General features: G+C 40.6%; 1 protein-coding gene across 3 annotated transcripts in view; it reads right to left on the reverse strand.

Annotated features, from left to right (window-relative positions):
* The window catches only part of LOC144290718 (putative adhesion G protein-coupled receptor E4P), a 43270-nt gene extending 16916 nt beyond the window's left edge, over window positions 1-26354 (reverse strand). For 2 of the 3 annotated variants that reach the window (XM_077860216.1, XM_077860215.1), the window contains exons 1-10: window positions 26225-26354; window positions 18618-18714; window positions 15786-15836; window positions 13983-14102; window positions 8705-8854; window positions 6381-6421; window positions 5593-5731; window positions 4762-4869; window positions 1629-1813; window positions 870-1037 (exon numbers count right to left, since the gene is read on the reverse strand). In XM_077860216.1, the coding sequence (XP_077716342.1) occupies window positions 870-1037; window positions 1629-1813; window positions 4762-4869; window positions 5593-5731; window positions 6381-6421; window positions 8705-8854; window positions 13983-14102; window positions 15786-15836; window positions 18618-18648 (993 nt within the window). In that variant the 5' untranslated portion in view covers window positions 18649-18714; window positions 26225-26354. The remainder of the gene's footprint in view (window positions 1-869; window positions 1038-1628; window positions 1814-4761; window positions 4870-5592; window positions 5732-6380; window positions 6422-8704; window positions 8855-13982; window positions 14103-15785; window positions 15837-18617; window positions 18715-26224) is intronic. The other variant, XM_077860217.1, reaches the window with a different exon arrangement.
* Window positions 26355-26754: the final 400 nt, after the last annotated feature.

The raw sequence follows: 26754 nt of genomic DNA on the forward strand, positions 1-26754 counted from the left end.
GGACAACATAGGTCTCCAAAGTCAAATCCATGAAGGTTGGGATTTCTTTATCTGTTTTGTTCTCTGCCATATCCTCAATGCCTAGAATAGCATCTGGCATATAGTAAGCAGTCATATGCAAATTTGTTGAATGAATAAAATGAAACCATGTATTTAAATGTGTAATATAATGGTTGTCATCAGTAAATGTTCAATAAATGAGAGCGTAAATAAGTAGGAGAAGAAGTTAGGTAAATTTCTTTAAGCCTGGCTTATCCTAGATGTGTTGGGGACCTGGGAAGTTCAAGGACCTATGCTTTTTCATTGGTGGCAGTCAGTTGCCTTCTTTCCCATCTGACTAGCTGTAACTTTCTTTTGCAGAGTAACGGATGTTTGAGTCCAGATTATCTTAGATCCCACCACTGTTGGGGCTGACAACCCAAACTTTCCAATGTTTGAGGGTTTTCTCTGCTAACTTAACCTCACTCTGCCCGTGCCCATGGACATGCCAGAATTAACATTCCCCACCCCCAGATGCAGGTTTCAACCAATACCTGAAAGGAGGTGGTGTATAGATACCCCAGCTCTCCTGCTGTTCAGTTAGGATGACTCAGGTGCATCTCCTGCACTGACTCCCAGAGTACTTGAGAGGGAATTAAGTTCTAGATACCCACAGTAGTGACGAGCTTGATAACGTTCTCTGCGTTAGCTTCTATTTTTTTCTTGTTTCATTTCCCAGTCCCTTACTGGTGCTTCCTGGAATTACCTCTCACGTAAGATACTTCCACTTGACTCCTTATCTTAGAGTCTTTTTCTAAGACATGGAGAGGACAATATCACAGTTTCTGGGACACAATCAGATACTAGGAGGAGACCATAGATCATGGTACCTTGGGAACAAAATCCATGAGGACAGCAAAGCTGGAAAGGTGGAAGCACTTGCATTTGGTGTGTGAATCATTGCTGTGCACATGATAGCAGCCCTTTGTTGACCAGGTGCCCCCCTCCTCTGATCCTTCCCAGAAGACGCAGAAAGGTTTTGTTCTTTCAACACCAGGCTGAAAAGAGAATAGCATAAAAGTTGAGCTCTTTCTGGTTTTATTATTTCAATTTTATAGGTTAGTCATGGATGTGTTAACATTGGAAAATGGAATAGGAAAATCCCATTATCTAGAACACTAGTGAGAAAGAGTTTCATATGACCACACCTGCTGCGGGGTTTATTCTTCATTTATTCTTCCCTTCTCTGGTCACCTCAGAGCCTCAGGGATTGACCTTTATGAACTGCTTTCCCCAGGCTCCATATCATTGGGACAACTAATGAGAGGAACTGGTGAGAAGTCCTTAAACAAGAGGAGGAGGAGGTCAGGTGTTTCTTCCAGTTGCTTCTGCTTCAGGATATCTCTGTCTCAAGCAGGGCAACCCTTCTGTGTGCCTCCAGCACGCCCTGGGCTCAACAATGCTCATTCCTCCATTGCCTTTTTAGGCTTAAATGTGATATAGCTTCCCCTTCCCCTGGTGCAAATCTCTGAGTGCCTCAACATTTCTTGTTGGTTCTGTTAACTGAATGAGCAGAGTTTCTTGACAGGACCCTGATAACACACCTCTCTGAGGTAATGCACAGAGAAGCAGTCATGGATTTTGCTCACCTGAATATGTTGGAAGGTCAGGAACACAGGTTTAGACAGGCGTACTTTTTTCTTCATACTAATGGTGCCACTCACGACACGAGAGTTCAGTTTCATTTCCTGTGTCCCTCTTTCATCATTAAAAAAGGATCCATTCAGAATATCCCCAAAACTCTGATAAGTGATGATTGCAACTGCACTTTTATCTGAGAAAACAGAAGAGAAATCACTTTAGAGGGCATCCATATTATGGGAAATCGGTATACTAGTGTCTTGTGTGAGAGTCATAAGGCAAACATTACATCGCTCTTGGAAATCCCTTATGTTGAATCCCTGGGTGGCTCAGCGGTTTGGCGCCTGCCTTTGGCCCAGGGCGTGATCCTGGAGTCCCAGGATCGAGTCCCACATTGGGATCCCTGCATGGAGCCTGCTTCTCTCTCTGCCTCTCTCTCTCTGTGTCTCTCATGAATAAATAAATAAATAAATAAATAAATAAATAAATAAATATCTTAAAAAGAGAAAAAAAGGGAATCCCTTATGTTCCCCCACCAATACATTACATGTGGTTTGAGGTACAGCATTTTGTATATATAATACAAATTATAATGCACCACACATTATAAGAGATATATATGTAAAATACCTGTTAACGTGTTGTAAGAATATATATGAGCACTTATACCTCAAAATCATGAGGCAAGATGTTTGTTCTCAAAAGAGCAAATAGAACTCAGGTAGTATAAGGAAATCACACATTCCCATCTTCCATCTCAAGCTCATTCTGGGTTATCTAATTCAGAAAGTTATGGAAAGGTATGCAGGATGACACATTTCTATTTAATTCATTCTCTCATTCTCCTTCCCTCTCTCTGTCTTTCTTTGTTTCTCTCCTCTCCCTCCCATTTTCTTTCTCCTTTTTGGGCAACAATAATTTAATTCACAGAAGGTAAATTCACATATGATGCTCTGTAGTGTGATGTAGTATTTCTTAAACTGCAATTATTCCTGGGCCACCATCCCAGTTTTAGCCAAATCCACTTACCACCTGTATGATTATTTACTCCATTAAAAAAAAATCAACTCATTTGGAGATCTTTTTCCTCCCCCTTCTCATCTGACAGCTCACAATAAGGAGTGGTGGTTAATCAGTGGCTGGGAATTTTCTGGAGAAAATACAGTAGGTATTTCACTCTCTCCAGAGAACTAGGTCATGCACTCATTCACTAATGTATTTATTCATTCTTTCATCAAATATTTATTGAACATCTAGTGTGTGCCAGACAGTGTTCTAGGCATTTCAATGCAACAGTGAAGAAAACAGGCTGAGTTCTTGCCATAAGAGAGCTGATATTATAGTGGGAGTGATGGACAACAAATAAATTAAGAAAAAGTGCATAGTGTGCCTGCTGTGCAGAAATTTAAATGAGATGATGGAATAAAGCAGGTGTGGCAAACTGTGGCCTGAGAATCAAATCTATCCTACAACCTATTTTTGTACATAAAGTTTTATTGGCACACACATGTCCTTTCATTTACATATCAGCTATGGCTGTTCTCCCACTACAATGTCAGGGTTGAGTAGTTATAACAAAGTTCATCTGGCTCAAGCAAGGCAAGGGAAACAAAAGCAAAAATAAACTACTGGAATTCATCAAAATAAAAAGCTTCTGCACAGTGAAGGAAACAGTCAACAAAACTAAAAGGCAACCTTTGGAATGGGAGAAGATATTTGCAAATAATGTATCTGATAAAGGTTAGTTTTGTAAAGAACTTACATAAAACTCAACACCCAGAAAACAAATAATCCAGTTGAAAGATGGGCAGTAGACATGAACAGACATTTTTCCAAAGAAGACAGATGGCTAACAGACACATGAAAAGATGCTCAATATCACTCACCATCAGGGAAATACAAATCAAAACCATGATGAGATACCACTTCACACCTGTCAAGATGGCTAAAATTAACAACACAGGAAACAACAGATGTTGGCAAGGTTGCAGAGAAAGGGGAAACCTCTTATACTGTTGGTGGGAATGTGGATTGGTGCAGCCACTGTGGAAAACAGTATGGAAGTTCCTCAAAGTTAAAGATAGAACTACCCAATGATCCAGCAATTGCACTACAGGATATTTTTCCAAAGGATAGAAAAATACTGCTTTGAAGGGATACATGCACCCCAGTGTTTATAGGAGCATTATCAACAATAGCCAAACTATGGAAAGAGCCCAGATGTCCATCAACTGATGAATGGAAAAGATGTAAGATGTGGGAGATATATGGCTAGATAGATGATAGATAGATAGATAGATAGATAGACAGATAGATAGATAGATAGAAAATGGAATATTACTTAGCATAAAAAAGAATGAAATCTTGCTTTTTTGCAATGACATGGATGGAGCTAGAGTATATGCTAAATGAAATAGATTTGTCAGAGAAAGACAAATACTATATGATTTCACTCACATGTGGAATTTAGAAACAAAACAGATGAACATAGGGGAAAAAAGAAAAAAAGAGGGACAAACCATAAAACAGATTTTTAACTATAGAGAAAAAACTGAGGGTTCCTGGAAGGAAGGTGGGTGGTGAGATGGGTTAAATGGGGGATGGGTATTAAGGAGGATACTTGTGATGAGCGCTGGGTATTATATGAAAGTGATGAATCACTAAATTCTATATCTGAAACTAATATTACACAATATGTTAATTAACTGGAATTTAAATAAGTACTTGAGAAAAAATGACTATTTGGTCCTTTCACAGAAAAAGTTTGCTGATGTGTAGGACAGAGGAAGACTAGGGACTATTTTAAATAAGGTGATCATTAAACACTACTCAATGGAAAGAGTATTCAAGGCAACAATCATCTGCTGCCTTCAAGTGCTGCCTTTTCAGACAATCACATGGAAACAGAGCATGCATCAGCCTGTCCCTTTTAAGGAAGCATGTCAAGCGTTCCCTGTTTGAACCTCAGTGTGTCACAAAGTACTCACTATGTCTCCCAAATTGCCAGGGTAGTGGTCATCATGTAGAGTCTTCCCTACCTTGAAAACTTTCTAAGTCCTTACCTCTTGGCACAATCACCTAGAAATGAGACAACAGTGCCTAGGATTTGAAGATCAGAAGAATCCATCTTAAACACAGTACCTCTTGTGGTTCCTTTGAAAGCATCGGTACAGTTGATATTCATAGTGTTATTTCCAGCTTCCAGAACAGTCTTCTCACTTGTCTCATTGCACCTCTTGATTTCATAGACTGGAAACATTAAGAAAATGAGTCCTGCTTTGCTTGCTTCTCATGCATAAGAAGTTAGTTGAAGAACTCCCTTCTTTGAAAGACTCCCTACTGATGATTTCTTTTTCTGCGTGCATGGTAGACCAGATGGCACTCCCTTTTACAGATAGTCAAAATGGCCTAAGCAGCATACAGTGGCCACAGCAACCCAGGAGAAGAGAGGGAATGGCTATGCTTCCTGGAGAGGTGGTAAGCTCATCCTTTTTTTTTTTTTTTTTTAAATATAAATTTTTTTTAATTTTTATTTATTTATGATAGTCACAGAGAGAGAGAGAGGCAGAGACACAGGCAGAGGGAGAAGCAGGCTCCATGCACCGGGAGCCCGACGTGGGATTCGATCCCGGGTCTCCAGGATCGCGCCCTGGGCCAAAGGCAGGCGCCAAACCGCTGCGCCACCCAGGGATCCCGGTAAGCTCATCCTTTATGTATAATATTTAAAAGATCAAAAAATCTTTAAATAATTATACTGGAGTGCCTGATAAGAGGGTCGGTAACTTAAGTCTTTAAGCAGGAGAACTAAATATTTAAAATTTTCCAAGGAAAGTCACCTGAGAGCAGGTCTGCATTTGGGAAGAACCCCTTGAATGAATTCTCTATGTCACATAAATATAGAAACACAAGGTCTCACGATAGATCACCTTCATAAAATGTTTTGGTCATAAGGAAATTACTGTTGTTTCTTACCTATACCAAGTGTAGAATTATCATGCTTTCCTGGAGAAGCTAAACCCTCAGTCCATATGTTCACTTCCATTTCTTGAAATAGCTGGGTAGCTATCTTTGCAATCTGCTCTTTGGTGGTTCCATTGTTCCTCAGAATTTCCTTTCAAAGAAATAAAGCTAATTAAGTAGGCTCTTCCTGAAACTTGAAAAAGCAGGAATATACTTGGTTGTGGTTGGATGATCCCAGGAGGCAATAGCACTGATCAAGGTGTAAGCTCTGTACTTTCAACCTGATATGTGTCTTCTCACTGACCACATACAGCCCTGCGAAGGGCATATCATTCACTCCATTGTATTTATGGGAACATGAGGGCCTAAGGATGAGGTGTCTAGAATCCATGAAAAGTGCCTTATGGAGGAAGAAGATAGGAAGAGGATGGGAAGTGGTGACAGGGATAGAGTGAAGCTATAATGCTGGTACTTGAACAACAGCTGAGGCATTGAAAGCCTTTCCCACAGGTTCTATTGACATTTGAGACCAGATAATGTGGGGGCTGTCCTCAGGCATGGCAAAATGTTTAGCAGCATTCCTGGTCTCTATCCTCTAGATGCCAGTAGCACCCTAGTTGTGACAACCAAAAATGTCCCCAGACATTGCCAGATGTCTCCTGGGAGAAAGGACAAATCATTCCTGTGTGGGAGCTGGTGTGTTCTGAAAGGCAGAGGTGGCCATGGTAGTTATTTGAACAGGAGAATGACAAGGCAAGACTGGCCAGTTGCTTCCCAGATCTAGGCTTCACTTCACTCACCTGAATGTTTCCTGAGGATGATGTCCCCTTACTGGTGCCCTCTGGGGGAAAAAAAAAGTAGCCATTGAGTGGAATGTGGGGGGGTAAGACACCTGGCCTACAACCCCTTTCTAATTACTCTCGAGTTGGGTTTCTCCCTGATGCTTCCCATTCTTGCCCAAGCCCCCTCTAAGAAGTCCAAATGTCTTCTACAGTAGAAATTTAAAAGAGGATTAGGGCAAGGCCTCCAGTTCAAGAATTTAGTCAACAGTATTTATTGAACAGCTACTAAAAGCCAGGAATAATACTAAATCTTATGGAAATAAGTTCACAAAGAAACGAAGGGTATTCCCTTGTGGAATTTGCAGTCTGGTGGGAAAGTCACTAGGTAAATAATGACAAATAAATGATTAAGTGATTACAATGGTCCAGCATGTTCTTAATATATAGGATAAGATACCTTGGGAGCACACAGAGAAGTCCTAGAATATGAAGGGTTCAGGGAAGGCTTCCCAAAGGAATGAATACTAACTAGGTTAATAACACAGAAATGGTAATAATGCCTGCAGTTGTCAACACAACATGGCATATAAAGTGCCTTAATACACACTATCTCATGTAAAGAAACACAGAAGTTTCTAGAACAGGGTTAGGTAGCTTAAGAGCTAATATTTATTGAGCCTTCCTAGGTGCCTAGCACTGCATGAATATTTTACACACCTTAATGAAAACAGGTAGATGAGGTGTATTAGTTTCCTATGGCTGCTATAACAAAGTACTACAACCTGGGTGGATTTAAAACAATAGATATTTATTTTCTCATAGTTCTGGAGGTTAAAGTAAAAAATCAAGGTTATTGGCAGGGCCACACTCCCTCTGAAGTCTCTAAGGAAGATCCTTCTTTGCTTCTCCTAGCTTCTGATGGTTGCAACCAATCTTTGGTGTTCCTCAGCTTGTGACAGCCTCTGTGTCTGTCTTTGCGTATCACTCTGTATGTGTGTGTGTCTCTACACCCAACTTCCCTCTTCTTATAGGACACCAGTCATATTGTATTGAGGCCAACCCTCATCTGGCATGACCTCCTCTTTATTACTAGTTCTGCAAAGACTTTCTTTCCAAATAAGATCATATTCCCAGGTTCCAGATGGACATGAATTTAGGGAGATTTAATTCCACCCAGTATATGAAATAAGTAGTTTTCTGAAGTGACTCTCAGTGATCCCTGCCATTTGGAACCCTCCTCCCCCCAACCAGACCCAGTGGCTCACTGCTAATAAACAGAACACAGCAAAAGTGATAAGATGTCACGGCTGAGACTGGGTTATAAAAGACTACAACTTCTGTTTTGTTCACACTCTTTCTGGCTATTCTCATGTGCTCACTACAACAAAGCAAGCTGGAGAGGCTGACATATCTAAGATCTGAGGGCAGCCTCTCACCAACTACAGAAACTGAAGGCTTCAGTCCAGTAGCTTTGAAAAACTGACTCCTGCCAGCGACCACATGAATGAGCTTGGAAGCAGATCCACCCCTAGATGAGCCTTCATGTGAGCCTTCATCCTTGCCCAACACTTTGACTATAGCTGTGAGAAACACTGGAGAGAAGGATACAGGGAAGTTACACCTAGATTCCTGGCCAACAGAGACTGTGAGACAATATGTGTTGTTTTAAGCCACTACCATTTGGGTAACTTGTTATACAGCAAAACATAGCTCAGACAGTAGATGCTATTATTATTCCCACTTACAGGTGAGGCATATAGAAGTTAGGTCATTACCCAAAAAGTGGGTAGATAAGTGATAGAGCCATGAGTTAAGTCCAATCTATTGAACTCAAAACGCAGAATTATACTAGGAATGAGCAACTAGTAAACATGCTGTGGTTAGTGAGATCCAGGTTCTCAGTAACACAGAAGCAGCTACAAATAAGAACAGAAGGAAGGCTAGAATGAGCCCTGGTGTTGGATGGGAATTTGAGGTATCAGTGTGAACACATAGGCTTCAGTATATAGACAGATAAAAAGATATAGAAATTGAATTTAAAGTGAGAGAGGGAGAAACAAGTAGGGAAGTCCAGCAGAAAATCTGAGATGTCATTTTGGAAGCCCAGGAAAGAGACCCAGACAGGAGACATACTCTTGCAAGGCAGCCACATGAAGATGGTGATTGGTGCTGGGGGCTTGCGTGGTACTTTCTGGGAGAAGATTACCAGGGACAACAATGGGATGCAGAACAAGAGCCAGTACAGATCTCTGCTCTCTTACCCTGGCCTGAAATTGATGGAGCCCTCAAAGTCTTCCCACACTTCCTTTGCCATGGTGGAAAGAGTATTTGGAAATCCTTACCATAACATGCTTCACGATCTACTTTAATGAAGCTAGCCACCCAGTTGAAGATAGAATTAGAGATACAGCTGCAGTAATAACTTCCAATTTTATTTCTGCAGTATGCTTTGTTCTTGCACTTTGACAGCCCAGCCTTACACTCATCAATATCTGCAAATCAAGAGAAAACATTATTTTTCATTCTCAGCAAACTATCCCAACTTACTTTGCACAGGGACACTCAAGTACCCACCATCATTCATAAGCATTTGTTCTTGGATAAGATGACTCAATATTATAAAAGTGATAGTTCTCCTCCAGTAATTTATAAATGAATACAATCCTAGTGAAAAACATCTAGCCAGACTTTAAGGAGTAAAACAATGGATACAATCATGCAAGAATAGCCAGAAAAACTCTCCAGTGGGGACTCATTTTACTGGACACTGAAACATACTTTAAAGCCTCAATAAAATGAGTGCTGCTGCTGGGGATTTACCCCAAAGATACAGATGCAGTGAAACGCCGGGACACCTGCACCCCAATGTTTCTAGCAGCAATGTCCACAATAGCCAAACTGTGGAAGGAGCCTCGGTGTCCATCGAAAGGTGAATGGACAAAGAAGATGTGGTCCATGTATACAATGGAATATTACTCAGCCATTAGAAACGACAAATACACACTATTTGCTTTGACGTGGAGGGACCTGGAGGGTATTATGCTGAGTGAAATAAGTCAATCAGAAAAGGACAAACATTATATGGTCTCATTCATTTGGGGAATACAAAATTAGTGAAAGGGAATAAAGGGAAAGGAGAGAAAATGAATGAAAGTATCAGTGAGGGTGACAATACATGAGAGACACCTAACTCTGGGAAATGAACAAGGGGTAGTGGAAGGGGAAGTGGGTGGGGGGTTGGGGTAACTGGGTGATGGGCACTGAGGGGAGCACTCGGTGGGATGAGCACTGGGTGTTATGCTATATATTGGCAAATTGAACTCCAATTAAAAAATTTAAAAATAAAATAAAATAAAATGAGTACTGATATATGAATTGATAAATAGGCTAATGAAATAGACCAAAAGTCCAGAAATAGACCCAAGTACATATGGAGCTTTAGAGTCATGATGATGGTGGTATGTCAAACCAGTAAAGAAGGACAAATGGTTCTTTCTATACTTGGATCACACAGTTTGTTAAATCAATTTAAAACACACTGTGAAAAGCAAGGAAAGAGATAGGGCAAATGCATATATCCTTAGGAAATGGTACAAATGAAGCAAAAGGCTCCCACCATCTAAGTCCTGGCATGTACTATTTTCCCGCGTCCTGCATCTATCTGCCCCATCTATCTGATGGACCAGAGATGAGGTTCAAACAAAGGGACCCACAGATAGAGTTGCCCTGAGCCAATGACTTACATTTATTCCCTCTGTTGGAAGGACTCAGGACGAGTACATGTAACCAATAGTTGCAACTTGCCCATTAATCTATGGGTTATATCAGGCTATGGGTGTGTGTTCTGAGTAGAGGGTATATGGGCCAAAGTGGTTATCACCAGTGAGTGACTGAATGAAGACTTAATAAATATTAAGTGCTTGTGTATATTTTGTTTATATTTTGTATCTTGGGCATTAAAAGACACTTATTTATTTAATTTGCCATGAGCATTTAGCCCCTATGTGCCTTGTGTATATTTATTGCTTCATGACTATTACTCTTGGTCTCTCCATTCCATACTATGCTTAACACACACATGCTCTACCCATCAACTACTTACCTATTCTAACACATCTTATGCATTTCATATATCCCACTGGATTTTTTCTTTCTTCTCCAGCAGAACCAAATAGTCTCAAACAATGTAACAAATGCATATTATACCACTGCACACTCCCTTGTCTAGAATAGGATTCCCCTTTATCCTGATTCAGAATGAGGGTTTTTTTTAAAGATTTTATTTATTTATTTACTCATGAAAGACAGAGAGAGAGACAGAGACAGAGACACAGGCAGAGGAAGAAGCAGGCTCCATGCAGGAAGCCCAATGTGGGACTCGACCCCAGGACTCCAGGATTGCACCCTGGGCCAAAGGCAGGCACTAAACCGCTGAGCCACCCAGGGTCCCAGGATAAGGTTTTTAATAAAATAAAATGAGACCCAGATCTCGCACAATTCTTAAAAATAAAGTCTACATGGATCAAAGATCTAAATGTAAAAATGGAGCCATATAAGTATTAGAATTAAACAGAAGTGAATTCTTTGATTTCAGTGTAGGGAAAAACATTTATTTTTTATTTTTTAGAGAGTACAGGAGGGAGAGGGGCCAGTGGAAAGATAGAGAGTGAATCCAAAGCAGGCTCTGCCCCAGCACAGTACCCAAGTGGGGCTCAATCTCATGACCTTCAAGTTCACGAGCTGGGCTGAAATCAAAAGTTGGACTCTCAACTGACTGAGCCACCCAGGCATCCTGGGGAAAACATTTTTATGATGATTTAAGTACCTTGATAAGTTTGCCTACATAAAATTTTTTAAATTAGTTGCATGGCTAAAAACATAAACAAACAAAGTCTAAAGACAATTGACAAACAGACAGAAAATATTCTCAATATATACTACTGACAGGGGACCAAAATCTCTAACATACAAAGAAATCAAAAATTGGGAGAAAAAGAAATGAACATTCAATTTTTTAAAAGCAGGGAAAAGACATGAACAGACAATTCAGAAAGAAGATATAAAATTATCCTGTAACATAAAATGTTCAAAATTGTTCATAATTAGGGATGCCTGGCTGACTCAGTGGGAGGAGTATACAACTCTTAATCCCAGGGTCATGACTTCAAGCCCCGTGTTGGGTGTAAAGATTACTTTAAAAAATTGTTCTTAATAAGAGAGGGTCATAAAACATCTATTGATATACCATTTCTCACCTGGCAATGTGTTCTGACAACATGCTCTATTGGCAAGGCTATGGGGAAACACGTACTTTCGTGTATTGCTGGGGAATGCCAATTGGTACAAGTTTTCTAGAATTAAATTTGGGATAGCTATTCAAGCTACATATGGATTTACCTCTTAAGTTAAGTCACCTCACCTCCAGGACTCTATTCTAAAGACATATCTCCTACAAATATTGGAAAGAGCCTAAGTATTCAACTAAAATGCCCCTATGTAGAATAAGGTTGAATAATCTATGGTTCATCCACACAGCTACACAAAAGAATGGAGAAGATCTCCATGTGATTTGTAGTAATTTCTAAGATATATAATTAAGTGAAAAAGCAAAGTGCAAAAGGGCATTTCTGGTTTCCTGTCAAAGATGTCTAAATCATGGAAGACAAGAAAAGACTAAGGATCCATTACAGATTGCCAATTCAGGAATGTGGCAACTAAATGGGATCCTGAAATGGTTCTTCTTTTTTTTTTTTTTAAAGATTTTATTTATTTATTCATGAGAGAGAGAGAGAGAGGCAGAGACATGGGCAGAGGGAATAGCAGGCTCCCCACAAGGAGCCCAAAGTGGAACTTGATCCCGGATTTGGAAATCAGGACCTGAGCGGAAGGAAGACGCTCAATTGCTGAGCCATCCAGGCATGCCTTAAAATGGTTCTTGAAGCAGGAAAAAAAAAAAGGCTTTGGGAGAATAACTGTGAAACTGGGGGGAAAGAAGGCTGTTGTTTAACATCCCTATATCAATATTAAATCCTTAGTTTTCATCATTGTAATATAGCCATGTTGTTGGTTAGCCTGAGGTGAATTGGGTGATGGGGTAATAGAGAATTATCTAAGCTCTTTTAAAAAGTTTTAAAAATAGGGATCCCTGGGTGGCTCAGTGGTTTGGTGCCTGCCTTTGGCCCAGGTCATGATCCTGGAGTCCTGGGATCAAGTCCCATGTCGGGCTCCCTGCATGGAGCCTGCTTCTCCCTCTGCCTGTGTCTCTGCCTCTCTCTCTGCCTCTCTTTCTTTCTCATGAATAAATAAATAAAATGTTAAAAAAGAAATAGCTACATCCAATGTTATATGATTCCACTTATAGGAGGTCCCTAGAGGAGTCAAATTAACAGAGATAGAAAGTAGATGGTGGGAGTCAGGGGCAGGGGCCAGAGGAGGGAGAATGGGGAGTTATGTTTAGTGGGGACAGAGTTTCAGTTTTGCAAAATATAAAAAGTCCTGGAAATGGATGGTGGGGATGGTTGCAGAACATTGTGAATGTCCTTAATACCAGGGAACTATACACTTAAAAATAGAAATGATGATATTTTGTTGTGTATATTTTACTACAATTGAAAAAAAATTTTTTAAATAAATAAATAATCCAATATCATCTGATTCTACTCCCAGGAGGTCCCCAGAGGAGTCCCATCCACAGAGACTAGATGGTGTGAGCGAGGGGTGGGGCAGGGGGTGAGAAGTCAGTGCTTCGTGGGGACAGTTTCCGTTTGGGAGGATGTAGGGTTCTAGAGATGGATGGTGGGGATGACTGCACAACAATATGCATATATTTAATATCACTGAAAGATACACCTAAAAGTGATTAACATGGTAAATTTTACGTTACCTGTATTTTGCCACAATAAAATAAAATAAATGCTAAGTAGTTTACAATGGTCAGATTTGCCTTCTGAATTTACACAACTCTACCAATCAGATATTCAGGAGTGGTTTTTCTCTTTGGCACTCAAATAGGCCTTTAGAATTTGTGGAAATGAGAAAGGATCTTGGCTAGAGCAGAAGGGAGTAGTGAAAAAGGAAATGGGAATACTAATTGGAGTCAGATCATGGAAGATATTGATTGTCAAGATAGTAAGTAATTCATTTGTCCTCTTGAACAATGAATACTTGAGGCCAGATCATGGAAGATATTGAATGTCAAGATCTGAGTTGAGGCCCAATCATGGAAGATATCTGAGTGCCAAGATGATAAGTTATTCATTTGTTCTCTTGGGCAACACATTTTTATTGGGCCTCTGTTTTGTGACATTATTCTCTGTCCTCTGCTTAGAGCAATGAACAAAACAGACATGGTCTCTACCCTTGTGGGATTCTCAGAGAGACAAATAAAAACTGGTGCTTGAAACTTCAAGGTCCTGGGAACTCAACCTTCCTCCAAAGAAAGACATCAAACCAGGTTCAGAAGGAGTGAGGGGGACACCAGGGATAGGGCCTTCTCTAGGGGCACTCATACAGCCGTGACATGTTCCACCTTGTAGTACGACTGCATCTTTGCCTCACTCGCACCCCACACATGCCCCCACCTCATTCCAGATTTCAGGATGTTGTGGACTGAGTCTCTACCTTCACATTTCTCGTGGGGCTTGATGTACCTCCCCCCAGACGCGGACTGAAATCCATCTTTACAAGCACAGTGGGTGCTGTTGAAGCAGCTGGCATTTTCAGGGCACATGGGACAGAAAGCTGTAGGGAACACAGGATCCTTTCGTTAATTTACTCATTCATTCAAGAAACATTCTTTGAGCACTTACAATGTCCCAAATGCTGTAGTCAGAAAAATGTCCTTTTGGGAATAGTTCTGTTGGCCTTTACCGTGCACCCCTCCCACTGCTGATCACAGATGCTTGCAGTGCCTGCCCCACTCACACCCAGCCTCTGCCACCAACACCACTTCTGCTCAACAGTAGCTGTCAGCATTTGTGGGTCTTTATCTGAGAGCTTTCTCTGGTCACCAGAGTCCTTTGTGCTTACCACATGGCAGGTTATCAGATCCCTCAATCAATGACTGACACGAGTCAGTGTGTTAAACAAACAAAAAAGGCTTTTTTATTATCAGGGGAAAAAAAATAAGTGTTGGCAAGATGTAGAGGAACTCTAGTCCTAGTGCATTGCTGGTAGGTGTGTAAAATGGTGCAGCATTGTGGAAAAAAGTATGGTAAGTCTTAAAATTTTTCAAATTAGAAGTACCATACAACCCAGCAATTTCACTTTTACGTATGTAGCCCAAAGAAATGAAAGCAGGGGTTTGAAGAGATGTTTGCACGCTCATGTTCGTAGCAGCATTATACACAGTAGCCAAAATGTGGAAACACCCCAAGTGTCCACTGACAGATGAATAAACACAATTTGGTCCATCCATACAACAGAATGTAATTTAGCTTCAAGAAAAAAGAAAATTTCAACACCTGCTACCACATGGGTGACCTCTGAAGATTGAGATATATAAATAAAGCAGTCATAAAAGGACCACTACTGTTTGATGCCACTTATGGGAGATCCCTAGAGGAGTCAAATTCCTAAAAACTGAAAGTACATGGTGGATCCTGGGGCTGGTGGGAGGGGAAATAGGGAACTGCTGTTTCATGGGGAGAGTTTCAGTCTGGCAAGAGGAAAAATGTTCTGGAGGGGGATAGTGGGGATGGTTTCACAACAATGTGAATGTGCTTGATGCCACTGAATTTTATGTTATGTATGTTTTACGAAAGTTTAAAAAGATAAATAAGAGGATTAAAGCTTCCTTGCCCATCTAGGAGAATCATGCTGGGATGCAACTCCTGACTACATTCGGCTCCCCCTCAACACAGCTCCCCCTCCCCCGCCCCTGCTCAAGTGTAACCTGCTTGACAATGGACCCTTATGGCTCCTCACCTTCCTGAGTAATTTCCCGCTCCCAGCTGGTACTTCCTGGGATCACCTCCCAGATAAATAACTTGCCCTCAGGGTCTTTTCACAGGTTGTGCTTTTGGAAGGGGACCCAACCCAAGACATGGAATAAAAATAGGACCTCCTGCCATGACTTAGACACAAGCTCTGGGAAAGAAAGAGCAGAGTCCACTGTCTATCAGCTGTGTGACCTTGAGCCAGCTACTTCCCTAGAGAGCTATTGGTCAAGTGAGGATACTGTCTAGAACTTCTTTGCAGAAATGTCAGGATTGAAAGAGATGTGTGTGGCATTTGCTTAGCACAGAGCCTGGTGTAAAACAAGATGATGGTGAAGGGAGGACAGTCCTTGGGAGCTGCAAGGAAAAGGCAGAAGGTGGCAGAGATTTACACTGTCTCCCTTGAAAAGGGGTCCCTTATCTCCCCTCAAGGCAGGTTATGAACCCTAATTTCCTTTCCCTGGCATTTGGAAATGAGTAAACTCACCTCCAGAATTCTTGGCATCGGATCCTGACAGAGCCAGCAGGACACTGAGACCTGGAACAGAGAGTGGGTGGGTGGGTGGGGGGGACAGTTCAGCTTGGCTGAAGCCCATGGGGGTTAGGGGCTTCGTTTCCCATTGCCCGGGTGTAGGGTGCTAACTTTACTGCCAGTCTACAAACACCAGAGTCACAGAGGGCATCATATATTCGTAAAGCATGCTAGGGCCATCTGATCACAGCTGTAAGAGAGTCTGCACCCAATTTCAATGTTGAGAGCCCGGGGCTGGGTGGGCTGATCCCCACACCAACAATCAGTGCTCTGACACCAGTTGGGTGTCTTATGATACAACTCCATTTCAACACCATCTACCCAGAGACAGCATCAGATCCCACAGGCTGAAAGCTCGCTCCCACAAGCCTGCCTCTCACTTCAGAAGCCGTGGAAAGGCTGGGTTGTCACCACCCCCTTCAGTTGTATGAATTTGTTAGAGCAACTCAGAGAACTCCAGAGAAAACATTCCAGCTACTAGATTGCTGGTTTATGAGGAAAAAGAATCGCTTGAGAACACTAGATGGAGGAGAGGTGTGGGGCAAGGTACAGGAGAAGGGTGCTGAGCCTCTATGCCCTCTCTGGGTGGCCATTCTCCACAGACCTCCAGCTTTACCAGCCTCAGCAGCCCTTATCTTGTCCAAGGGACTCCATAAACTTGTAGCTTCACACAGCCACAGCTTTATCAGATCATTGGCCCTTGGCAGTTTATCAGATCATAGGCCCTTGCTGATATTTCCCACTTCTAACTCTGGGAAACGAACTAGGGGTGGTAGAAAGGGAGGTGGGCGGGGGTGGGGGTGACTGGGTGACGGGCACTGAGGGGGGCACTTGATGGGATGAGCACTGGGTGTTATTCTATATGTTGGCAAATTGAACACCAATAAAAAATAAATTTATAATTCTAAAAAAAAAAAAAAAAAAAAAGAAATGATCATAGGCCCTTGGTGAGGAATTCACCCACCAGCTCCAGCCCCTCTCAGGAAATCAGGGCGTGGGGCTGAAAAGGCCAACCTTCTAGTAACATGCCCCAGGCCACCAACCCCACCCTGCAGCTGAGTTTCCCAAATCACTCCGTTACCATAACAGAAGACACCTTTATCACTCTTCTCTCTGGGAAACGCCAAGGATTTTAGGAGCCCTGTGCCCAAAATGGGGACAAAGCCCAAATACATATTTCTTTTTTTTTTTTTTTAATTTATTTTTTTTTATTGGTGTTCAATTTACTAACATACAGAATAACACCCAGTGCCCGTCACCCATTCACTCCCACCCCCCGCCCTCCTCCCCTTCTACCACCCCTAGTTCGTTTCCCAGAGTTAGCAGTCTTTACGTTCTGTCTCCCTTTCTGATATTTCCCACACATTTCTTCTCCCTTCCCTTATTTTCCCTTTCACTATTATTTATATTCCCCAAATGAATGAGAACATATAATGTTTGTCCTTCTCCGACTGACTCACTTCACTCAGCATAATACCCTCCAGTTCCATATTTCTTATTATAAATCACAATATCACAAGCTGTGTGTCCCGATTACTGAAAAGCCACCAGCTCAGAAAGCTTTTTCTCCGAGTCTAGTATCAAAAGGCCAAGTGCCAACCTTCTTTCCATATGCAACAGTCCATCTGGACCTGTCCAGACTTCTAGCCCCACACTGTCCGATGGAGTTATAGCGCAAGCCATATAGCTCCTTTTAAAATTTCCAGTAGCCACATTTTTGAAAGACAGATGAAATTGATTTCATTACTATATTTAACTCAAAAGAGCCAAGCTGTGATCATTTCAATCCACATTCAATATATGACAAATTATTCTCTTAAGTATTTTATGATCCTTTCTGTCTGCAAGATAGTCTTTGAAACCAAATATGTATTTTGGACATGTGGCTGATCTCCACTCGGGCTAGCTTAGTTTCAAGTGCTCAGAAGCCACATGTGGCTGGTAGCGGTGGTACTGCACAGCACAGGCCTGATCCCTAATACGCAGTACTTTTTTCTGGAGTAAGAGCAGATATGAATAGCACAGACCATAAGAATCCTCGGAGTCCAAGACTATGGCATATCTGGAATGGATGAGCATGTTTCGGGCATGGTCCATTTTGAGGACATTTTTAGATGAAGCTTTATATTAAATTTGAGGATGAACTCAGAAATGCAGAAAACTCTCTCACACATTTCCTAATATCAGTCCCTCAAGGTACATAGGCAGCAAATAACCAGGCACTTGAAAAATGGATTCCTGCATCCTTTCACTGCAAGTTGTTGTGATGGGATCTTTTCCTAAAATCTGGAGGCATCTAGGGGAGCCTGGGTGACTCAGATAGCTGAACATTAGATTCTTGGTTTCAGCTCAGGTCATGATCTCCTGTTGGTGAGATCAAGACGGGCTCTTCCCAAATAAACTATTTACATCTGAGTCTTTATCTCAGTTCTGCTTGGGGAGAGCAACTCAGAGACTCAGTGTGAGAGTTTCTAACAGGACTGGCACACACAGTCATTTTTGCACAAAGTGCCAAATTTGGGGAAGTAACCCAAACTAGGATGCTGCGGTCATGGGCAGAAGAGAATCCTGGGCAGCCCTGGTGGCTTGGTGGTTTAGCGCCACCTTCAGCCCAGGACCTAACCCTGGAGACCTGGGATCGAGTCCCACGTTGGGCTCCCTGCATGGAGCCTGCTTCTCCCTCTGCCTGTGTCTCTGCCTCTCTCTCTGTGTCTCTCATGAATAAATAAATAAAATCTTAAAAAAAAATAAAAAGAAGAAGAAGAGAGAATCCTTTGTTGTACTCACCTGAGAGCAGGGGCAGGCATCTGCTTCCCATAGCACTGTGATAACAGGAGCAACAACAACCTGAGAAGTGCTCTCAAGCAAGAGGTGGCAAGGATGTCTGGAATAAATAAGTCCCATGAAAGTCAATTTCAGATGGTCACAGATTTCAGAGGCCAAGTGGCCGATGCTTCTCAAAATCCTTTAATTTCTGCCCATCTTTTGACCCAACAATTCCACTTCTGGGAAATTTTGTCAAGGAAAGGGTGATTGAAGGAGAGTAGGTTATAGGAAATAAGCTTACCACTCAACAAATGGGGAAGAAATATCCTGCTGGAATTTACACACCTGGTCTATTGCAACCAGTAAGATTCAGACTATAAGAAATTCCATAGGAATTTCTTCACCATTCACATCACCAATTTCTTCAACTTCCCCCCAAAATTTAAGGGGTGAAAAACATAGGGGAGAGCTAGATTTAAAAAGACTTAGAAATACATCAACCAACTGCAGTGTCTTACTGGATCCCAAATCAAACACAATTTTTTAATTTTAATTTTTAAAAAGATTTTATTTATTTATTCATGAAAGACACAGAGACAGGGAAGCAGAGACATAGGCTGAGGGAGAAGCAAGCTCCCGACAGGGAGCCTGATGTGGGACTTGATCCCAGGACCCTGGGATCATGACCTGAGCCAAAGGCAGACAGACACTTAACCACTGAACCACCCAGGTGCCCCGAAAAGTAATTTTAAAAAAATGCTTGAAGCCTGGCAATGTGAAAGCATTAATGGTTGTTCATTCTCATGAATATGATAATTCAACCTCTGTTTCCTTATCTGTCAACTAAGCTGCTCTAGAGGAAGCCATAGGTATGATAAAGTGGTTATTTACAAAAGCCCTGATATTTTGGAGATACACATTAAAATTTTACAGGCAAAATCATATGATATGTAGAATTCATGTCAAAATAACCGGGGTGAGGGAATGGTTTGGGGAGCAAGTGGGATTCAAGTTTGGGCAGCTGTTGATCATTGTTAAAACCAGGTGAAAGGTCTGTGGGGTTCCTGATGCCATTGCTGCTACATTTGTGTATGTTTATTATGTCCCATAATAAAAAAGGAGGAGGGATTATCTTAAAGGCATATTGTTCATTAAGTAGCTAGGTAGATATCAAGGGGCAGAAGTATGTATGCTAGCATTTGTGGAAGATAAGGGAGGTAATAAGGAAGACATTGGCACACTATACACAATTAGAAATATGCATATATACAGTTATAATATATTTACACAATAGGGAAACTCTGCACAAATGTGAGCTATTCTCTATATAGTTAAACATGCGTATACTTAAACCTACACAAGATTATACAACAATCTAAGCGCAAACATATAAATGCCTATGCATGTATATACATATTATGATTTTATGTTTGCATAAAGTATTCTTGGCCACCTAAGAAACTCCTAACACCCATTGCCTTTGAAAACTGAGCTACTGGCAAGCAGGAGCAAGGAGCTTTTTCACATTTCACCTTTCGGTGCCATTTGAATTTTGAAGCAAGTGTAGGTATTTCATATTCAAAACCTAAGCCCCTTCTTGGAGAAGACAATGGAACTGCTGCACATCACTAAAAAAGACCCTTTCAAAGGAGACCTTAAGTTGTTCATATTTGCCCTGTGGATATTATTTTGAAATAATTTATTTCAAAAATATTTCAAAAATATTATTTTGAAATAAATTATTTGAAAAAAGCACTGTCTTCAGGTAATGCCATGAGCAATTAAGGTTTAGGATAAAACCTCCAGTGCACATTAGCAAAGACCATATGCCCTGCAAATCTGTTAAGCCACTCAGCAAAGACAAAGGCACCAATAGGGAAGATAGAGCTAAAGAATCTGAAGAAAATAGTTTCATAAAATGTAAGTGTGAAGAAAGGCAACATTTAAAGATGTGTAATGCAAATAATTAGACATTATAAATAAAAATTATGCTGCAGGAGGACATAACATGGAAAGTGATTGTAATCTAGCATTAGGATAAAAGTAGGTAATAGAGCAAAGTATGTGATCTCACATTTAAAGGAGATTCTATAAATGTTAATAGAAGAATGGCATTGTGAGTGATTCTAAATTTCTTTTTATTTAACTAGCTCTACATTTTATAATTACTTTAGCAATAAGGTAATAGCAATAGTGAAGTGTTTTCGTAGAAGAGGAAAAACAAAATGGCTGAAAAATGGATTTTCTTGTCAGCTCCTTCTTTTCTCCATGTCCTTTGATATGTATGTTCTTTTTTTTTTTTTTTGGTGGCTAATTTTTTTATTGAATTACAATTGACATACATTATATTAGTTTCAGGTATACAATAGTGATTGAATATTTTTATACATTATGATGCGGTCATCTCAGTAGGCTTGGTTACCACTCTGTCACTGTGCAAACCTATCACAGTATTTTTTTAAAGATTTTATTTATTTATTTATGAGAGATGCAGAGAGAGAGAGGCAGAGACATAGGCAGAGGGTGAAGCAGGCTCCACGCGGGGAGCCCAATGCAGGACCCAATGCCAGGACTCCAAGATCACACCCCCAGCCAAAGGCAGAAACCCAACCACTGAGCCCCTGTGCAAACTTATTACAGTATTGACTGTATTTCCTGTGCTGCACTTTACAGCCCCGTGACTTACTTATAACTGGAAGTTCGTAAATCTTACTCTTGTTCACTTGTTTTGCTTGCAGGCCAGTGGCTCCCCTGTGGCAACCACCAGTTCTCTATATCTGAGCCTGTTTCTGCTTTGTTTTACTTACTTATTTTGTTGTTTCTAAGTATTTTTTCTAGTTTAACTTACATGTATTTAAAACAATTTTACTGTAGTTAACATACAGTGTTATATTAGTTTCAGGTGTACAATATAGTGATTCAACAATTCAATAATTACTCAGTGCTCATCAAGATAAATATATCCTTAACCCCCTTTATTTTACCCTTCCTCCTACCCACCTCCCCTCTGGCAACCACCAGTTCTCTGAATTTAAGAGTCTAGTTTTTTGTCTCCTTGTTTTGTTCCTTAAATTCCACATATGAGTAAAATCATATAGTACTTGTCTTTCTCTGTCTGACTTAAATTTCACATAGCATAAGAGCCTCTAGGTCCATCCATGTTGTGGCAATGGCAAGATCCTACTCTTTTTTATGGCTGAGTAATATTCCTGTGCGTTTGCTATATATACACATGTATATATACATATATACACATATATGTATACATATACACACACATATATAGCACACACACACACTACACACCACATCTTCTTTACTCATCTATGAATGGACACTTGGATTGCTTCCATATCTTGCCTGTTATAAATAATGCTACAGTTAACATAGGGGTGAATTGATGTGTATGTTCTGCTTTGATCTCTGAGTTTGGAATCCTTAGGAGTCTGCCTATGGGTACTGAGGGGGGCACTTGATGAGATGAACACTGGGTGTTGTGCTATATGTTGGCAAATTGAACTCCAAAAATAAAGGAGTCTGCCTATGAGGCAATTTTCTGAACACTTTACCCACAGTTAGCTGTTGGCCATAGGCAGTTAAATGAGAACATAACTCAGTGCCCAGGAAAACCTGAGTTTGGCTTGCAAATCAGCAGCTAGTAGTTCAGTCACTTTGAGGCAGTGACTTTGTCTCTGGGACTGTTTTCTCTCTCTCTCTCTCTCTCTCTCTCGGTATCTCATTGTAATTTTATTTTATTTTATTATTTTATTTTATTTTATTTTATTTTATTTTATTTTATTTATTTTTATTGGAGTTTGATTTGCCAACATATAGCATAACACCCAGTGCTCATCCCGTCGAGTGCCCCCCTCAGTGCCTGTCACCCAGTCACCCCATCCCCCTGCCCATCTCCCCTTCCACTACCCCTTGTTCATTTCCCAGAGTTAGGGGTCTCTCATGTTCTGTCTTGCTCTCTGATATTTCCCATTCATTTTCTTTCCTTTCCCCTTTAATCCCTTTCACTATTTTTATATTCCTAGAATGAATGAGACCATATAATGTTTGTCCTTCTCCTTTGTTTGTCCTTTGTATTATGCTCAGCATAATACCCTCCAGTTCTATCCACGTTGAAGCAAATGGTGGGTATTTGTCATTTCTTATTGGGCCTGTTTTCTCATCTGCTAAATGGCACTAAGAAAGAGCATATACTTCCTAGTATCGCGCTGATGGAGTGAGGATGACCTTTCACAGCAGGTGGCACTGCCTGGCATATGACAAGTACTAGATAAAGTTAACTGTTCTGGGGACAGGATATGATGATAACAGTGGGGGTGGACATGAAGGTGATGGTGAAGGAGGAAGTGATGGCGATATTGGTGAAAGACATTAATGGTGAAAATAGTATAAATGGTAATAGTGACAGCAGAAGGAGTGGTTTTGGTGATGATGGTGATAGCAGTGATGGTGGATGTGATAATAACATCATAATGTTGATGATGGTAGTGCTTTTGGCAGTAATAATGGTGGTGTTGGTGGTGCTGGTGGTAATGGTGGTTGTGGTGGTGGTGATAGTAGTGGTGATGATGACGGGGATGGTGATAGTGGAGATGGTGGTTACAGTGATGATGATGACAGTGGTAGTCATGGAGGTCTCCCATGCCTTTTTCCTTACTCCAATTATAACCATGACTTTATGTGTTAAGGACTGATCCATTATCGAGTGGTTATGCGTGGGGTCCCAAGAGGGTCCCCCAGGAACAAAGTAGTGGCCTGAGAAGGTGCATCCCAGAAAAACCTCTTTGTTCCAATGGCCCAAACAGGCTAGTCACACATTATGTATTGGCATCTAGCCCGTAAATCAATTTTGCTACAGATAATTCTCTTAGCCTTCTATTCTCACTTCCTAAAAACATTCATGGAACTTCTGTGGTGGGCCAAGTCCCTTACTAAGTGCTTTGACACTATTGTTTCATTGAAAGCATATAATGTAGATTGAATAATATCTTCCCACTTTTCAAATAATGAAAATTGAGACTCAAAGAGATTCTATCACTTGCTCCAGGTGATGTTGCTAGCAAAATCAAAGCTAAGGCTTGAAAAATCAAGCCTTCCTATAACACTTGCACCAAGATCCTAAGCCCCAATACGTCCTAGGTGCAAAACATGTAATAAGAATAAGTGAGGCAATTTTGCAGAAGCAAGGAGGACTGTGGAGAACTGAAAACCCTGGGCTCTATCTAGAGACATTCAATTCCACTTTTTCCCCAAATGTGGAACCAGCAGGCCACCAGCTTTTGATCTCTGCGATGGACAATATTGCCTAATTGCAAGTCAAATTCTATGGGCATCTTCGAGGATTTATACTTGGTCACTTCCTAGATGCTCTCCCTTCTTTCAACATCCATTTTCCTGTTTTGATTCATGGTTCTCTTCCCTTCCAAAAACCTGCTACAGAATATACTGTAAAGAAATTGTGTCCAGGGGCACCTGGCTGGCTCAGAGTTGTGAGTTAAAGCCCCACATTGCGTGTAGAGATTGCTTTAAAAAAAAAAAAAAAAAAAAGAGGGCAGCCCTGGTGGCTTAGTGGTTTAACGCCCGCCTTCAGCCAAGAGTGTGATCCTGGGGACCCGGGATTGAGTCCCACGTCTGACTCCCTGTGGGGAGCCTGCTTCTCCCTCTGCCTGTGTCTCTGCCTCTCTCTCTCTCTGTCTCTCTCTTTGCATCTCATGAATAAGTAAATAAAATCTTTAAAAAGAAATGAAAGAAAGAAAGAAAGAAAGAAAGAAAGAAAGAAAGAAAGAAAGAAAGAAAGAAAAAGAAATTATGTCTAGATGAGTATGATTCTTTTTTGGAAGCCTCTTTTGAAACTGGTTTAAACTAAAGTGAATATTTTACATGAAAGAGGTGATATGTTTTTCAGAACTGCCAAGACCTCTAGCAATGCTGATTTGGTCTTTTAGTTGTTTTTTTTTTTTAATCACTTTACTGAGGTATGATTGGCATGTAAAAAGCTGTACATGTTTAATGTGTACAATTCGATGAGTTTGGACATAAGTACACATTCATGAAACCATTACCACGATTAAGGCCAAAAAGATATTCAACACCTTCCAAAGCTTCCTCCTGCCCCTTTGTGGTTAGCTGAGTGTGTGCAATAAGAACATTTAAAATAAGATCAATTTTCTCAGCAAAATTTAAGTATATAATACAATATTATCAGCTATGGGTGCCATGCTGTATAGCACATCTCCAGGACTTATTTATCTTGCATAACCAAAGCTTTGTACCCTTTGGTCATCACTTCCCATTTCCCCCATCTCCTGACCCCTGGCAACCACCATTCTACCCTCTGCTTCTGTGAATTTGAGAACTATAGCTCCACATATAAGTGAGATCATACTGTATTTGTCTTTCTGTGTCTGGTTTTTGTTTTGGTGTGTGTGTGTGTGTTTACATATCTAGCAATGCTGACTTGGAGAGATTTTTGACTATGACCCACTGTAAGAAATATGTTTTACATCAGAGAGTGATAACTCAACCAAGTTTCACAAATCAATATGCTGCATTTGATATTTTATAATTATAGTCCCTTTAATGTCTTTTAAGATGCTGTTTATTACCCATCAGGTTGGTTTCATGACCCTACTCCTCACCAGTGGGTCCCAGAAGCTGGAAAAACAGTGACCTGCACAGCAAGTCACTCTGGCCATGAATAAAATATACAATCCTTTGACAGCGAGCCTTGCATTTAACTGTGCTCATGTGTTTATCATGGAGGTAAGGTGTGAGGCATGTGACAAAGCTTGTCAATTCACCATGTAACCTTGATAAACCTATTCATCTTTTTAGGTCTTGTTTTCTTCATTTTCAGTAGCAAATTGGTTATATGCTATGTTTTCTTCAGATTCTGTTTCTTCTAACTTTTTAAAAGACATACCTCAGAGATAGTGCAGTGTTACTTCCAGATTCCTTCAATATAGTGAATCAAACAAATGTTTTTTGCTTTCCCACTGCATATAAAAATATGTTTACATTATACTGTAATCTATTAAGTATGCAATAGCATTATGTCTAAATAAAAAGCCCATTCCTTAATGAAAAATCGCTACATTGCTGAAAAATGCTAACCATCATCTGAGCTTTCAGCGAGTCATTATCACTGATCACAAATCATCGAAGAAATATAATAATAATAATGAAAAGTTTAAAATATCGCAAGAATAACCAAAATGTGACACAGAGACACCAAGTGAGCTGTCAGACAAATAGTGCCAATAGATTTACTTGATATAAAACTTCAATTTGTGGGGAAAAATAAAACAGTATCTGTGAAGTACAATAAGGCAAAGTACAGTGAAATGACATATGCCTGTGTTTTAAATCACTTTAAGCTCCTTGATATACAATTCGTCATCTCTATCGAGGTTGCCAAAGTATTTCAGTTTATTCTGCACCACATAATACACACATTGCCCAAGCAGAAGCTGGAAAATTATGCCCATATAGCAACTTTCAAAAAACAAAGCAACAGGACATATAACAAGTACCAGACATTTTTCTAGACACAAGATAACACATGAAATATTTTCTATATTTTTCTTGAAAGAAGCTAGTCAGTTCCTACTTACCCACAAGATGAAAAATTCTTGCTTCTCATCCAGAATGTAGCTTCTCAGGGTTAATGAGGAAGGAAGTACATCACTTCTTTTCTTGAGCTCTACTTTATCAAGAAGTCTTGTGAGTGCATGCGGAGGCTGGGGGTGTTAGTTGAGCAGCTTGCATAATGGAGAATCCCTTAGTTCTCTTTTCATCTGGGTAATTTAAATAGTGCATTACATTAGAATGGATCATATTAAAGTGCCTCAAAGAATGAATTTGGAAATGCTGATGGTGTTCTGTGCAAAAAATCACATAATGGAGAGCAGCGCCAACTTCTATATACATCAAGGAAATGGGTCCAATGTTGGGCAGGCTCCTTTAGTTGGCGAACTTCTTAGCAAGAGAGTTGAAGGCCAGACTGCGGGGGGAGTGTATCCCACTGAGCCAGTATATCTATGTATCACCCAGTTCCCTATCATGGTATCACTTCTGAATTTACCATCTTGGGAAAACAATATATCCATATTCTTGGACTTTGAGAGAGAATTCCTCAATGTAA

This window comes from Canis aureus, chromosome 19 (genome assembly GCF_053574225.1).
Source record: "Canis aureus isolate CA01 chromosome 19, VMU_Caureus_v.1.0, whole genome shotgun sequence".
Classification (NCBI taxonomy): domain Eukaryota; kingdom Metazoa; phylum Chordata; class Mammalia; order Carnivora; family Canidae; genus Canis; species Canis aureus.